The 17,818-nt window shown below is 34.8% G+C and overlaps 1 protein-coding gene across 5 annotated transcripts in view; it reads right to left on the reverse strand.

Annotated features, from left to right (window-relative positions):
• Positions 1-17,818, reverse strand: part of Slc25a21 (solute carrier family 25 member 21) — a 519,050-nt gene that overhangs the window by 140,968 nt on the left and 360,264 nt on the right. For 3 of the 5 annotated variants that reach the window (XM_058584493.1, XM_046461041.2, XM_046461038.2), the window contains one exon: positions 8,537-8,620. The exons of the other annotated variants lie outside the window; for them this stretch is intronic. In XM_058584493.1, the coding sequence (XP_058440476.1) occupies positions 8,537-8,620 (84 nt within the window). The remainder of the gene's footprint in view (positions 1-8,536; positions 8,621-17,818) is intronic. 5 annotated transcript variants of the gene reach the window in all.

A 17,818-nucleotide genomic window follows, 5' to 3' on the forward strand; every position in this document is an offset into this window, starting at 1 on the left:
CCTTCTCCCCCCCCCCACACTTCTAGTCCATTAGAAACCCAAAATAAGTTAAAATAAAGGCATGAAAATATTTCCAATGGGATAAGCTCTGCACAGGCTCTCAATTGAGATACCAGCTTTCCAGGAAGACTACTACTTCCCCCACCCAGCAACAATTGTTCCTCCTTTCCTTCTTATTCCCATTATGAGTGGACAGAGACTGTGTTTGGTCTTGTAATCAGACCTTGATGACAGGCTGACATGGCTGTGAAGGTTTTCACTCACTTTTTGTCAACAGTTAAATCCTTACTGAAGACCAGTCGGTAAGTCAGAAAGTGCTGTTAGTATTAGGCTGTGGTTCAAGGAAGTGTGATTGTCAGCTTGCATTCTATGGTGATGATAGGGAGATCTAGGAGCTGACACAATTTTAAAGGTCACCTTGTGGACAGAAAAAAAGACTTCTGATTTAGAATAAGAAATAGAACTCTGGGACGTGAGAAGACTGGGTGCCCCGTCTCTGAGGACTCCGAAAATTTATCACTTTCTCCCTGATTGTGAAATCGTTTAGAGCCTGCTTTACTTTACCACCCAATGCAGCTGTAGTTAACAACTATGTGCTTTAGCAGTGATGTTAAATAATCTGGTAATATATAAACGCCAAATAATGCATCAATGGCTCAATGGCCTGGATATTTAAAAATACTGAAATAAGCTACTGCCTATTCTTCTTTGGTATTCTGCCTTCAAACCCTTTGTCCTTTCATTCTCAACCTTGAATTGCTAAGCAATCTAGGTTTAAAATTATCTTTAACATTAACTTTCTATAAAAAGAAATTACAGTTGGTATTCTATATTCACAGGTTCTGCATCCAGGAATGCAGCCAACCATGGGAAAAAAAGTATATGGCATAAATCTGAGGTATTGCTTCTGCTATGAATCAATACCTTGATTGGTTGGTTGATTTTGGTCCTGGAGATTGAACTCGGAGGCACTTAACCACTGAGCCAGATCCCCAGCCTTTTTTAATATTTTTTATTTTGAGATAGGGTCTTGCTAACTTGCTTAGGGCCTTGCTAAGTTGCTGAGGCTGCCTTTGAATTTGGGAACTTCCTGCCTCAGGCTCCAGAGCCACTGGGATTACAGGAATGATCCACCACTCCTGGCCAAACACATTTTTAAAAGTTGCATGTACTGAACATGTCCAGATTTTCTTCTTCTTAACATTTTCCCCTAAACAATATGGTATGATAACTATTTACATAGCAGTTATATTATATTAGCTATTATAATTATCTTTGGGTTATTTCAAGCATTTGAAAGCATGTAAATAGGTCATTTGAAAATACTTGAGGGACTTGAGCATCCATGAACTCTGATCTCCTCTAATGGTCCTGGGAGCGATCTTGAGGATACCAAGGGATGCCTATACACATATTTTATGACTAAAAAATATAGATAAACCATTTTTAAAAGGAACACCCTTTTTATTTTATTTATTTTATTTAAGAACAATAATAGTATAGCCATGTTTGAAGTGAGCATCTCTTGTTTTCCTTTCTAAAACAAGAGACTTGGAAGAAGAAAACAGCTTTAGACTGGCAGAGTCACATTCTGGACCTAGGCCCATCACTCAAAGGACCTGTCAGATAAAGTTGCTATAGTTTATTCTCCATATTAAAATCTGCTTTGTTCTTTTTTCCTTAGGTAAAGAGGAAACTTGCCATAACATCATTAAGAATTCTAGGCAGGCCAGGGTTAAACTGTTTTGTTAGTACTAGGCTGGGGGCATGGGAGAGTGCAACTGTCAGCTTGCAATCTGTGGTGATGACAGCAAGAAGATCTAGGAGGTAGCGTAGCTAAGCCTTTCTACTTTACTCATGGCCACTACATAAAAGCAAGAATGCGCTCGACAGAGCTCCAGTGGGTGCCAAGGAGGGTCTCTCTGGTAATATATAAAGGAGAAGAGAGAAGGCAGTCAGGTAGCAGGAAATTCATCATCGGAAGTCACAGTGCACCTCTGGCACCCACCAAAAAAAAGACTTCACCTGGGCAAACCAGGCTTGCAAGTCCATCAGTATACTCAATATACATACAACTGATTTGCTGCCAATTATTTGTGGACTGGGCTGTAGACCCCATCTGAGAGATGACTCAAATGTTTGTAAACTTTAATGGATCAAGGGTCAGATAAGAGGGACTAGCTCTAGGATCAAAAACTGTTGATGCCAAGAATAGTGCACCTTGCTCTAGCTTTGTAATGCTGGGTAGATTGGTAGGTTTCTGTTAGTCAAGAGGAGAAGAAAAACATCCAGCCACAACAACTGCTGGACCTTGTGAAGTTGGAACTTGGTTTAGGTATGAGGATGCTGACTATATAATACCTATAATTCCTGGCTGTGGGAAGAATTAGTTCTTTTCTTGCCTCTTTGACCATGATACTTCCTCATCCTTACTTTTATGAGACCACCTTACATAGGATAGGGGCAGGTCTTTCTACTGTCTGAGATGCTTTAAAATCAGTCAGCCATCTTAGATTAGGTAAAACATTTTTTAAAAAATGTTGACCTACTAAGATACCAAATTACACCGATAAAAAAAAAATATGTTCAAATCTTACCAAGTTGTTGACTTAGAGTTGTAGACATCCTACTTCCTTTGTCTGTGTCACAAGCCACTCATTCCTCCTTCTTAATGAAAACAAGAGGGAGTGATTATACCTCCTGGGGCTGTGCCATTTATGCCGTCTGAAAGGCACTTAAATGAGTGGCACATTATCTCACACATCTGGAGTTTACCAAATTAGCCAATTATGCTGGAGCTCATAAAATGAGGCCTTAAATGTCATTTAACTAGAAAATATTATAATCACCAAGTGGTCTGATTGTAAGATGATACTTGGGGCAGCATCAGTGGTTACAGAAAACAAATCGTGAAACAAAACACAGTTCAACTGCCCCCCCCAATGCAACCACATATTTTCTACAGTAATACTTTCTGAAGAGTACCATATTTCTGAAGGCACCAGCAATCAACATGTTTCTCATTTGAAACTAAGTTTAATCTGACCTAGCTGTTTCCTAGTTATTTGCCTCAAGCAAACCAATGCCCAAGAATTGTTCTCATAAGAGAGCTAAGAAACATACAGGATGAGAGTAGACTGACTAAAAACCATGAACTTGTGGATTAAGTCTTGAGTTGCCAGAAGATTGTGGTGCTGCCTCAAAATCGCCAAGATTTGGTTGACTGAACATATGTACTGGTTTCCCAGAGTTTTCATACTTTAGTTAAGGAATAGATAAAAGCTGCTTTAAAATGCTGTGTGATTTGAAAGTAGAAATACCAAAGATTATAGAATATCAATTTAAAAATTAGGAGTTGATAGCACTAGTTCCATATTGTCTTCCTGTCAGTTCTAAATCATTTTTTTCTCCTTATTTCAGAAAGAATGGCCACTTAGAGTACTTGCAGTAGAGGAGAGTAAGGTTTGGGTGGGAAGATTGTCCTGGTTTTACATTAACATAATTTATAATCTCCTCATCCCTCTATGAACACCTCAGTCACTCTTAATTAAAGGACTGACAAGTACCAAAGCCTTCCTGAGATACTCAAGGCAAAGGGAAATGAGGCTGATGTGTCGGCACATGGTTAACAGGGACACTAGCCACTGTTTAACAGGAGAGTTTACAGAAGGGAACTTAGTGGCTTTAGAGGCTCCTAATAAACTAGACTGCATCTTTATAGCTTTGGGGCTCACTTTATTATATAATAGATGAAACTATTAGTTAATTCTGTCAAACCAGAGAAAAATAAAGAATCATGGTGATAACAGAGATATCATTAACAATATCAATAACACATTCCTTTCCTGCCTTCATTCCCTTTGACGTTCTCCCTTCTACTTTCTGAAAACAGCCTTCTTGGTAAAAGTCAATTAATTATGAAAATTCCATATGATAGAAACCTCTACCAAGAATTTAGAAGGCTTAAAAAAACTTAAATTAATCTAATCTCTGAAAAACTCTATTGAAAACCCATGATGTTAATAAAAGTACAATCTTTCTGTGTTTTTGGAATCTTAGAAGCAATAAAGGGGTTTAGACTCATGTGGTTGAGCAACTGTCTTTTGGAAGCATATGAATTCTAGGCAGAGAGGTGGGAAATGGGTGGGTCTCTAAGAATGGTGGTGAGTATCACTTCACTTTCTTACAGTGGGGAAATGGGGGTATTTGTACAGATTCTAAATGTATATATTCTTAGTGTTTTTCAAAGGGAAAGGACTAATTTTCAAAACTTTCAACATGGAGGAGAGATCCTAATGGTCAAACTAACTAGTATTAATCTCCTCATAGGCCAAAGAGAAAACCAACCTTTATGCATCTGGGAAAGAAGAACATCTTTAAAAACACAGTATACTCCAAATAACAAAATTAAAAAGATATGCTTTTGCTAGAGGAAAAAAAATCTAACATAGCATGTATTAAAATGTTTTCTTTTCTTTTTCTTTCTTTTTTGTTTGCTTGACTTTCTTTAACCTAAGGCTATGAAATGCTTTTGCTCCATATCAAAATTAACAAGCAAATTTTTCTTTTGTATTTTGACAAATATTTTCATTTCTAAGATGAGAACCCTTTGGCCTTTGGTTAACAAATAGATGACCAGATCTACAGGCAGTACAGAAAAATATCAGTTTGTTCTAGAAGCAATTATATATACAGTATAGGAAAAGCCCAATTTTTCTATGCAAGGACCACACATACTGTGTGTTTGTTATATTTTTGGTATCAAAGCAGAAACATCATTTTTTTTTCTTAAAACACACATGAAATGAAGACCTTGGCTAAGAAACGCCCACATCCAATTCAGATATCTGTTACAGCTTACAGAACTTGGCAATGCTGAAGTGACTGTTTCACCAGAAAGGGAAATTCAGTTACTAGGTAACACACTATGATTTCTTTAACTTTTATACATTGAGTGAAATACACATGATTTTTTTTATCCCACTTATTGTTAATAGAAGTGTATTGTCAGTGTATGGCACTTAGATAGCACATCTTCAAAGTCATAGCAAGAAGGATTTGCTGATCCTTTGTCACTAGATGACTAGAAAATATTTAATCAGGTCTCAAGATCATTATTATAACTTCAGAGAGGGTGGTCTACTGCATAAACTACTGTCTCTGTTTCACTTTGCAGCATTATGATGTTGCTGTGATGACTTTCATTTCTGTTTAGTATTCACATACTGTCTCCACTCAGTACAAACACAGCATCAGGAATATAGAGCTAAATGGGGTTTGGCCCTTAGAGAAATATAATCTTGGGTTGGAGAGGGAGAAAGGGTAGTGTGTACTATATTTTATATACCATACTTACATAAGGAAAGAAGGAAGGAAAAAGGAAAGAAGGGAGGGAGGGAGGGAGGAAAGAAGAGAGGAGAGAAAGAAAGAGGAAAAATAATTTGGCATGTGGTAGACAAGCGATGGTCAGGCTGGTGAAATTTGCAATCACCTTTGAATGAAGAGGGGTAGTTCCTTGGGTGGATTAGGAGTTTGGGTCCTCCAGGAATAGAGAACATGAAAAAGCCATGACAGTGTGAGAGATCAGAGGACTGCAACCATTTGCTTTTCCTAGAACCTATCTGTGTATGCAGAATGAGCCGGGAGAAGAAGGGAGGGCCATACAAGGAAGGGCTCTGCATACTAAGAAAGGAATTTAAACTTTATACTGCAGGGCATGTTTTTACATTTTAGTCCCCAAATACTCTAAAGATAAAATAATTAAAACAGTATGATACTGACATAGAGATAATTAATGAAACAGAACAGGAAATGGAGAAACAATAGAAACTCTAGATGATGCTATATGCAGAAGTGTAATATGTGAAAAGTAGCATTTTCAATTCATGAGTAAAGGATGGATTTTTCAACAAGTGGTGTTTGGACAATTGACTAATCATTTCAAAATGAAATTTAATTCCTGTATATCAAGCTGTACATTTTTTTTAAAATTCTGGAATAAATTAAAGATTTAAATGTAAAAAACAAAAACAAAAAAAAAAGAAGAAAATATTTGTAACCTTGGGGTTAGAGACTGTTTTGTTTTTATTTTAGTGTGACATCAGACAGTTCAAAGGACTGATAGGATCACATGTAAGTTTTCAAAAGTCAAACTTCTGAAAGGATAAGTAAGACACTACAGTTGTAAGCAAATGACAAGTTAGGAAAATGTTTGCAATCTATGTAACAGTCAAAGAATTTATTTCTGTAATATATATTAAGTTCCTACATATCAATTTAAAAACTAACCTGAGAGAAATAGTGAAGAACACAAATTGGCAAGAATTGAAAGAAATGATACCTCATGATAAAAAAAGTATGCTCAATGCCAGTGACAATAAGAGGAACACAATTAAGACAGTTTCATTTTTAGTTTGTCAGATGGTCAGCAGGAGATACATGTCAGGGAAAGATATCACACATAATGATTAATAATGTCCCATGTTTGAGAGAGCATGGAGCAATATGAACTCTCAAATACTGAGTATAAAATCAGTACATACTTTTTGGAAGGTAATTTGTCAGCATCTATAATACAATGTGTGCATATAATTTGATCCTAGAGATCCATAGCTAGCAACTTATTTTATATAAATGTGTAAATATAAAATATACTTAAAATATAAATACCATATTTAAAAATATATTTCTAAAATTCAAGTATATGTATGTGAGTGTGTGTGTGTGTGTGTGTGCACCAGTGCGCAAAGACAGTATGAGACAACATTGTACTGGTGTTTATACTAGCAAAAATCTGGAAACAACATAAAAATCCACCAAAGGGATTACTTTAATAAATTGTAGCTCACAGATAAATAATTATGTTGTTGTTAAAAAGAATATACTGACATGGAAATATATCCATGAGATAGGATTACTTGAAATAAATGATTATCAGAATAGCACTTATAGTATAATTTGGCAAGAGAGGTAGTGACTACAGTGATTAAAAGCAAGGATTTTGGGTCAACTGACTTAAATTTGGTTTAAAAGTGGTTTCCACCACTTATCAGATAAGTAAAAATGACTAGCTTCTCTAAATCTTGGTTTCTTTATCTGTCCAACTGGAAAGGTACATAGCTCAACATTGTAGGGAGAATTCCTAGCACATAAGGAGGCTAAAAATATGCTAGTTATTATTATTACTAAGAAAATTTTGAATAATTATCATTTTAAAGATCTTTAAATAAAAACAACTTTCAAAAGCAAATGTAATATGTTTAGTATTATAAAATATAATTTAAAAATTATACAGTACAATGTTTAACTGTGTTGTATAAGAAATTTTAGCTTATGTGAGCAATATATTCTATTTATTTGATCATTTACCAGATATGATAATGACTTTGATGCATCAGTTTTTGACAAATCTTTTTAAATTTTTATTATGAATTTACTATGAAATTCTACTGACTATAGAATCTGTAGATATTATAGAGAACAGAAGATATACATATATATATATATATATATATTTACTTTTTCTAGAGTATTTATTTATTATTTATTTTATTTAAGTAAAATAATAAATCAAAAGTTTATGATCTGTTAAAACATTCATTATTCCATTAGACCTTAAGGTCTTTTATATATGTTTAATTTTATTGGTACATTATAGTTGTACATAATAGTTGGGTTCATTTTGACATAATTATACATGCATGAAATTTTATTTACTCCATTTTAGTCTCTAGTGCTTCCCTCCTCCCTATCTCTATCCTCCTCCTTCTATTCTACTGGTCTACCTTGCACTCATTTATGTATTTTTAATTGGTTCTTTGTAGGTATAAAAGAAGGTGGAATTCACTGCAGTATGTTTACACATGCATACAGAATAATTTGTCAAATCCATTCTGCATTTCTTCCCCTTTCCCTTCCCTCCTCTCTCCCTCTCACTGTCCTTCTACACAGCTGGTCTTCCCCCTCTGTCTTTATGATATCCTGCCCCACCTTTTTCCCCCTTACTGTGCTCTAGCTTCCACATGAGAATATTTGACCCTTGATTTTGAGTTGACACAGATTTGTTTTGATTGCATATTTATAAATCTTGTGCAAACAAGGAATGCATTTGTATATTATATCTAAATACCAATATAAATAACTGTTAATTTTAGATGGTCTCCATTATGAGAAGTTTTAAAAGCTTTAATAAAATAAATTAGAAATTGTCCTCTAGTCATTAAATTGGTCATTAAATTGGTTATTAATATTCTTTTGGTAGTAATTATTATTAATTATTAATATTTTTGGTAGTAATTATATACACATATAATATAATATACACATATATTATATTACATACATATAATCATATTATATACATGTTCAGTTTTTAATCATCTCAGGAAAAACATAATGAAATAGGAAGGCACACTTTTAAGTATGTTTTCCCTAAAAAACTATGAAAATAAACCATTGAAAATGAGGAAACATGTTAAATAGAAATACATTAAAAAGTCTGTGTCAACATAGTCTGTACAGGAAAAATAATACATACCCTTCTGTTTGGAAGATCATACGAAAGCTGTCCCCTAAGCTTTTATAACTGTTTGGATCAGTTGCATATCTCTGAATCTGGAACCTAGGAACAAAATCAATCAACAACAAGAAAAAAGAATCCAAGTTAAGGATTTTACCAAATGACTTTTCTCATTTTTCAAAGTCTTAGAAACTCAGCCTTTTCAGATTAATTTAACATATTCTGGTCTTTGCTATAGATTTTATTGATTTATTTGCCTTATATAAGTTTGACCTTATTTTTGTAGCATTTAATATTATATTTCTTTGTACTTTAATAGGAACTATAGAAAAAGACTTTTTTCATCTGTTTCTTAGCTAGGCAGATGCACCCTGAGGCATTTATACTTTTTTCTTTTGTGTAAAGCATATGCAGATGTCATGTATTGCTTTAATGTATAATTCAGAAATCTGAAGATGTGAATGAAACAAATAACTCTAATTCTTATTTAAATTAGCGTTCTTTGATGATGATTTAATGTAAGGTTTGAAAATTCAGACTAACTAATAATTCTAAGTTAACAAAAAGGAGCCAAACTAATATGTCCTAATTTGGCTCCTTTTTGTAAACTTAGAATTAATTTTGGGAAAAGAAGCCTATGACTGGAGTGAGAGCTGGGATTGTATGTTGGTCTTATATTTCTTTTCTTTACTTTTCAAATTTTGTTCTAATTAATTATACGTAACAGCAGAATGCATTTTGATACATCATATATAAATGAAGTATAATTTCTCATTTTTCTGGTTGTATACGATGTAGAATACCACCAGTCATAAGTTACATATGTACATAGGATAATAATGTCTGATTCATTCTATTAACCTTCCTAGCCTCATAGCCCCTCCCCTCCCTTCACTGTATCTAATCTAAAGTAACTCTATTCCTCCCTAACCCCTCCCTTATTGTGAATTAGCATCTACATATCAGAGAAAACATTCTACCTTTGGTTTTTTGGGATTGGCTTATTTCACTTAGCATGATATTCTACAGCTTCACTCATTTACTGACATATGCCATTATTTCATTCTTTAAAGCTAAGCAATACTCCATTGTGTGTGTGTGTGTGGGGGGGGTGTATGTATCACATTTTATTTATCCATCTGTAGAAGAGCACCTAGGTTGGTTCCATAGTTTAGTTATAGTGAATTGAACTGCTTTAAACATCAATATAGTTCTGTCACTGTAGTATTCTGATTTTTAAGTCCTTTGGGCATAAACCAAGGAGTGGGATAGCTGGGTCAAATGGTGGTTCCATTTCAAGTTTTCTGAGGAATCTCCATACCGCTTTCCATAATGATTGCACAAATTTAAATTTCCACCAGCAATGTATGAGTGAACATTTTCCCCACATCCTCACCATCTTTCTTGTTGTTTGAATTCTTTTTTTTTGTCATGACTTTGATTTGCATATTATTCTGTATCAATCCCCTACATAGTTTTGTTGTTGTTTATATTCTTGATAATTGCCATTCTGACTGGGGTGAAATGAAATCTTAGAGTGATTTTGATTTTCATTTTTCTAACTGCTAAATATAGTGAACATTTTTCCATACATTTGTTGATCAATTGTATTACTTCTTCTGTGAAGTGCCTTGCCCACCATACTTTTGGTGTTAAAATCCTTTGAGTTCTTTATATATCCTGGAGATTCATGCTCTATCTAAGGTGCATGTGGTAAAGATTTTCTCCCAATTTGTAGGCTCTCTCTTTATGTTATTGATTGCTTCCTTTGCTGAGAAGAAGCTTTTTAGTTTGAATCCAACCCATGTATTGATTCTTGATTTTACTTCTGTTCTTCAGGAGTCTTTTAAGAAAGTCAGATCATAGGCTGATATGGTGAAGATTTGAGCCTATATTTTCTTCTATTAGGCACAGGATCTCTGTTCTAGTGCTTAAGTCTTTAATCCACTTTGAGTTGAGTTTTGTGCAGGGTGAGAGATAGAGGTTTAATTTCATTCTTCTACATACAGATTTCCAGTTTTCCCAGCACGATTTGTTGAAGAAACTTTCTTTTCTCCAATTAATTTTTTTGGCACCTTTGTCTAGTAGGACTGTATGCATGTGGATTTGTCTCTGGGTCTTCTTTTCTGTACAATTGGTCTATGTATCTGTTTTGGTGCCAATACCATGCAATTTTTGTTACCATAGCTCTGTAGTATAGTTTAAGGTCTGGTATTGTCATGTCTCCTTCTTCACTTTTCTTGCTAAGGATTGCTTTGGCTATTCTGGGCCTCTTATTTTTCCAAATGAATTTTATGACTGCTTTTTCTACTTATGTGAAGAACATCATTGGAATTTCAATAGGAATTGTGTTAAATATGTGCAGCGCTTTTGGTAGTATGGCCATTTTGACAATATTAATTCTGCCTATCCAAGATCTTAGGAGAGCTTTCCATGTTCTAAGGTCTTCTTAAATTTCTTTATTTAGTGTTCTATAGTTTTAATTGTAGAGGTCTTTCACATCTTTTGATAGATTGATTTACAAGTATTTTTTTAAACTACTGTGAATGGGATAGTTTTCCCAATTTTTCTTTCAGTTGATTCATCATTGGTATAAATCCATGCATAGCAGAATGAAATTTAACACCTATATCTCACCATGCACAAAACTTGACATGAAGTGTATCAAGGACTTAGGGATTTGACCAGAAGTGTTTCAAGGACTTAGGGATTTGCCTACTAGAAGAAAATATAGGCCCAACTCTCCATCATGCCAGCTTAGGAACTGACTTCTTCAACAAGACTCCTAAAGTGCAAGAAGTAAAATAAAAAATCAATAAATGGGATGGAGTCAAACCAAAAAGCTTCTTCACAGCAAAGGAAACAATCAAGAACTCGAAGAGACAGCTTACATGATAGGAGAAAATCTTTGCTACCTGCTCCTCATATAGAACATTAATCTTCCAGATATATAAAGAACTCAAAAAACACCACAAACAAATAACCCAATCAATAAATGGGAAAAGGAACTGAACAGGCACTTCAGAGAAGAAATACAAACAGTCAACAAATATCCAAAAAATGTTCAACATCTCTACCAATTAGAGAAATGCAAATTAAAACTACACTGATATTCCATCTTACTCCAGTCAGAATGACAATTATCAAGAATACAAGTAACAATAAAAGTTGATGAGAATGTGAAGGGAATGTTCACTCATACATTGCTAGTGGGACTTCAAACTGGTACAACCACTCTGGAAAGCAGTATGGAAATTCCTCAGAAAAGTTGGAATAAAACCACCATTTGATCCAACTATCCCATTTCTTGGTTTATACCCAAAGGACTTAAAATCAGCATACTACAGTGACACAGCCACATCAATGTTTATAGCAGCTCAATTCAAAATAGTTAAACTATGGAACCGATCTAGGTGCCCTTCAACAGATGAATGGATAAAGAAATGTGGTATATATATATATATATATATATATATATATATATATATATATATATATATATATATAATGGACTATGACTCAGCCATAAAGAAGAATGAAATTATAGCATTCTCTAGTAAATGGATGGAACTGGAAACTATCATGCTAAGCGAAATAAGCCAATCCCAAAAACCAAAGGCCAAATGTTCTCTCTAATATGCAGATGCTAATACACAATAAGATGGGGGGAGGAGGGAAGAACAGAAATTCATTGGATTAAACAAAGGGGAACAAAAGGAAGAGAGGGGGAAGGGAATGGGAAAAACAATAGAATGAATCAGAAGTAACTTTCCTATGTTCATATATAAATATGTGACTAGTAAAACTCTAAATCATGTACAGCCACAAGAATGGGATCCTAATTAGAATAAGGTATACTCCATGTATATATAATGTGTCAAAATACACTATACTGTCATGTATATCTAAAAAGAACAAATTAAAAAATGTAAGTTGTACATAGCTTATCAGAAGACCATGGGCCATTGCAACTAGCTCATTTTAACTGTTTTGGATCCAGAGATGCATTTTGTGTATATCTCACTGACCTGACTCAGTAGGAGGTTTCGTCTAGAATAAAAACAAAATTTGATGGTCAGTTAGATATACTTTGTTTGGTATTTCTGAATTATAACATATAAATGAGATGACTTGGTACTTTGGATACAAATGAATTAACACTAACCAGAAATTAACACAATAGGAGAATCACATATAGGTTTATATAACAAATAACTGTGGAATATATAGAGCAATTTCCAAAATATGACTTTGTTTCAGCTCAAATAAGCATCTCCATCTCTGCCTTTGTGTATCTGTAACCTTACTCATTGCTAACTATGAAACACTTTCTCATGTCTACTCGGGAAATCCAAGACTCTTTTGTAATTGTTCCCGTAAGGAAATTATTTAACATACTTTCATAAATTATAAAAGTATTATAGGCACATAGATGTTTCTCATAATATCTCCAATAATCTTTCATTAAGTACATTTACCTCAGTCAAATTCCTTTCTAGATGCTTTTCTTCCAAATTACCAAGTATTTTCCTAATGTGTGCCATATGATATAAGATGCTATAGGTTTTACAAAAATCCAGGCCATTATGTCCCTTTTAAGTAGTATAGGAAAAAATATGAGAAAAAATAATTGACAATATAAGAGAAAACACCAGAAATGTTAAGTAGCATGGGCACTGGGTTGTCCAGGTGTTCATGGGGTGGAGGGATAATTACTGTTTACTGCGGAGGGTCAGGAAGGGTTTCAGGAAAGGGAAGGCATTTGAGCTGGTCCTTGTGGGATTCAGAGAGGCAAAAAGAGCAGACCAGGAGGAAGCATTCCAGGTGCTGAAAGGAACAAAGGCCAGTGAAGGAAAGCTGCCCCTTCTCATGGGGAGTGAAGAAAAAGACTTTCCCCCATAGCAGCCCCATCTGGATTTCCTTCAGAAAGATGTTCCATTTCTCTGCTTGCTGCACATGCTTGGTTGCTCATGGTGGTGGAGACCTGAGCTGTTTAGAGGAGGGTGCTTAGGTGATAAAGTCAAAGGTCAGTATTGAACATTTGACCTTTTTCTGTCCTAAGCTGAATGCTTCAGCTACCTCTGGGTGGCCATCTCAGAGTCATGTGACTCTGTTCCTAAAAGGGACTGTGAAAGAGACAGCAGATGGACATGTCAGCTTTGTCTACACTGGCAAGTTCAGGAAACACCAAGGTTTGTACAGATACGAATGACAAATATAGTTACTTCATAAGTGACTAGTTACCTAACCTGGCTATTGGAATTCCAAGCACTTCATTCACCCATGTATGTAATTTCTTTCATTTCTTAGAATCCAATAAATAATATTTCCAACCCATTATTCATTCAGCTAACATGAGTTTTTAAGCATTGATGTACTACTATATTGGGGGGTTACATAGAAATAAGACATAACCCTGCCTTTCAGAAGTTTATAGTTAGGTAAAGGAGGTGTGCAGAGACATGATACCATATACAAGGTAAAATGTTTAGGAATAGTATTTCAGAGTATCAGATGCTGGCCAATGAGTTCTACTGATACTAGTACCCTTTGTTTGGGGGATAATCTCCAATCTAGGGGTAGACTGTGACAGACACAAAGTAGTACTTTTCAGGGACACTGGAGTGAAGAGGAAAGCAAAGGAAGGATATTTTGAGTTAAAAAAATGTGTGATAAACTTTACCCATCTATTTTAGAATAGGCAACAAGAATAGTTAGCAGAATCCTTGGGGAGTACTTATATAGAAGCTAAGAGTCTCCTGAGTTGTTGTATTCATTACAAACAGGGGAGGTGACATCAAAATAACTACATGAAGGGAGCCTACAAGCTGTGTTGGATGAGCAATGGGAAAGGATGGACAGGCATGGTAAATTCTGCTGCCTTAGTACAACCTCCCATAGGACTCACTATGCCTAAAGCAGCTAGAGGTCCCATTAAAAGGGTTAGGGCAAGTACAGTTGTCTCTTCTACTGTGCATCTCACATATGGCATGCCCACACTGCAGAGAAAGTACATGCAGTATTTAGTTCCACTACACATGACTTATTCTGATCACAGACTTATCAGGTCTTCTAAGGAATCTGTTTCAAGTTGATATAATTATAGTGTATTTTGGTCAATCATGTAAAACAGCAATTTCCTTCTTCCTCTCTACTATATTTCAGCAACTTAAAAGGTCTCTATCCTGGATTGAAGCTTTATATCAGCATTTTTCAAGCTCCATTCTATGCTAACAAATTCTCGCTATGCTTAGGGAGACAATTTTCCAGTTACGTAATACAACTCTTTGTAAAATTGCAAAGGCAAAGCCATACTACTCTTGATTGTATTTAGAAGAAAAGGTTGGACCTCTCCATTGTCCTAATAAAAGCAGCTTCTACACATCTGGAATCTCCATCCAAGTAATTTATTTTATTAAAATAAAAATTTGCTACCAAGCCAACAAACTGGACAAAGGAATAACCAAAAGAAATATTTGGTGCCTAACATTCAGTCAGAATCAAACACAAAGGAAAGGAATGTAGATTAAACCCTGGGCTACAATGCAAAGGAATCAGTTATGCAGCCAGCCTCAATGCCTGTCTGCACAGGACTGCATGCACTTAACAAGGAGGGAGTAGGCTGCCACACTGTAAATGTTAAGTGACATACTGTGGTAACCTTCAGGGCCGGTGGGGGCTTCTCAGCGTTCACAAACAAATGCACAAATATTTTTTCAAAAAATTTTAAAATTTGTTCTAATTAGTTATATATGACAATAGAGTATTTTGACAAACTATAGAAATGGAGCACAACTTCTCATTTTTTCTGGGCACAAATGTATTTTTTAAAGTTAAAAAATGTGTTCTCTCACTAAATAATTTTTCAGTAGATTTTGTCAAGAATCATGACTACAATATTTCCAACTAATTTATCTGTGTGCTCAATGAGACATTTTAAATTTCTCTGCTGTTGATTATCAGCATAGTTAGATAAAAACAGAGGAGGTGACATCAAAATAACTATAGCTTGTCTGAGGACTTCTGAAGACATGGCCATAAGAAAGATGTTTGAAAGAAATAAAGTGGCTTTTCTGTCTTAAACGTCTTAGGACAAGGCTATTTGAAAATTCAAAAAAAATCATTTTATTCAGTGCCTTTATTTCCAAAGATTGTAGGTTTTGGGATATATATGTATACTTAATATATGTATAATATATTATACATGTTTATATATAATTTATGATTTATGTATTCATATATTTATTCATATGCAACAATTAGTTACAAAGGGTTGGACTGGATACCTAATGGAATTCACCTTGAGCTATATTTGTATAGCATATATACTTTTTAATCAGATCATATGATAATATGGTGTGTGCTGGGGGAGAGAACCAATGGAAATTTGGGGGGGGGCAAAAGCTATTGTGAGCTGCCTCTTTGACGCTCCACCAATCCTAAGCAAATTACTGCAGTAGGTGCAGTTTATCTCTTCTGTGTCTAGATCATTTTCTAGATTTGCAATTTTTGTGCTCTTCCTAGCTTTCTTTACTTACCCCTACTTTCAGAAAGTGTTCATATCAATCATTTATCCTTATTGCCACTTTTACTTTGATGTGCTATCTGTCAAAGCTTGTCCTCTGTTAAGGGGATTTAAGCTATCAAAGAGGAGGTGCCAAGGTTTGTTTTTTCTAGGGTGGGGATGAAGAGGCTCCTTACTACCAAAGACAACTGTAAGTGGTACTTATTTTCCCCCTCAGTGACATTCTATATAGCATTAGGCTACATAATAATTCCGCCTTTGTGTCAAAGGAGGTGAGGCACTTTAGTGACTAGACCAGCAGCTACCAGTTATAATTTGTGTTGCCACTGATTCACAGCACACACTAGTGAAAGGTGTAATTTAATCCTCTTTCTCCTCAGAGATAAAATGGAACAGAAGATAGCAGAGGACAGTTGTGCTGTTGTTGTTGTTATTATTATTTTGAGGAAGAGCAATACAGAGTTAATACTTGAGTTTCTTAGCTATAAGAGAGAAAAGACCTTTCATTTTATTTTATAAATCTCCCAAGTTCCATATTTTATATGGGTGGGAGACTTCTAGTAAAACTTGTACACTGATAATAAGTGGTGATGAGCCTAATGGAACTCCCTGCAGAGATCTTTATAAATGTGCTATGAACAAAGATTATTAGTAATTATCAGAATATTACACATGCTCCTTAATAAACACTTAAGAAGCCCACTAATGAATCAGAGATTAACAGACCAAAGATTTGCAATTATAGAACACATTAAAAGGATAACTGTAGGAAGATTAAATAAAGATTTTAATTCACCCTAATTAGTCTATCTTACCAAAATAAGAGTAAGTTTTCTTTCTCACTCATTAGATGAGCATGGCTAAACTCAGATCAACACGCAAAGACATGTCTAAGGTTTTGAAATTTAGGCATACACATAAACCTCACAAACTTTGGGGAAAAGCCCAGAAATCATAGTGTTAGAAAAATTCCTGCCATGGATGTTTTTTCCTGTGCTCTGAAAAATCACCTTCGAGCAGAACAAACATCATTTTCCTACAGAAAGCATAACCCCCAGGGCCTCTACATTTTCCATCCTGCAGAAAGACAGATCAGATGGTAGGTGAGTGAGGCTGCTGATTTTGAAGCGATTATTCTTTCAGTTTTCTTTCATGAGTTTTGGGAGGAAAGATTTCCTTCTAACATTTCTCTGTGTTCATAACTTTAGTGTTCTAATTTTAAGTACCTAGTGAGTATGATAATAATTTGTTTCAAAAAGTTAGCTATAAATATTTTGTTTACCTTCAGATAAAATATAATATTAATCCACATAACTTCACCTTGACATCAATAAAGGCCTTTAATCATGTTGAAAGGGCATGATTTCCAGTTCTAGACATGGATTTCTATCTCAATGTTTACAGAGAGGTTCCCATATGTAAAAGGGAAGGGTAAGAGTTTGGTGGATCCAAAGAAAATAATACACAGGACCTGCCCTCTGGAAGAAAACAATTGGAGGGTAGGGAGATATTAATAATTAACTCTAAACAAAGTGAAATACTTGTGCTAAGTAGAGATTCTAAGAGCTTGGTTTATCTGTGATTTAAGCATTGCCTCTGCTTGCTATGTTCCTAGTCTGGGCCTGTCATCAATTGACACTCTAAAATAATGCTAACAAGTCCACTGGGGTTGTAGAGTTTGGGACTGCACAGTAATCACTTACTGAAGTTCAAAATCTAAGCCCATTCATATTTGGCTACCTATCAAATTATTCTAAAAATTTAAAGAAAGAAAG

This window comes from Marmota monax, unplaced genomic scaffold (genome assembly GCF_021218885.2).
Source record: "Marmota monax isolate L192 unplaced genomic scaffold, Marmota_monax_Labrador192_F-V1.1 WCK01_AAM20220418_F8-fsc00001, whole genome shotgun sequence".
Classification (NCBI taxonomy): domain Eukaryota; kingdom Metazoa; phylum Chordata; class Mammalia; order Rodentia; family Sciuridae; genus Marmota; species Marmota monax.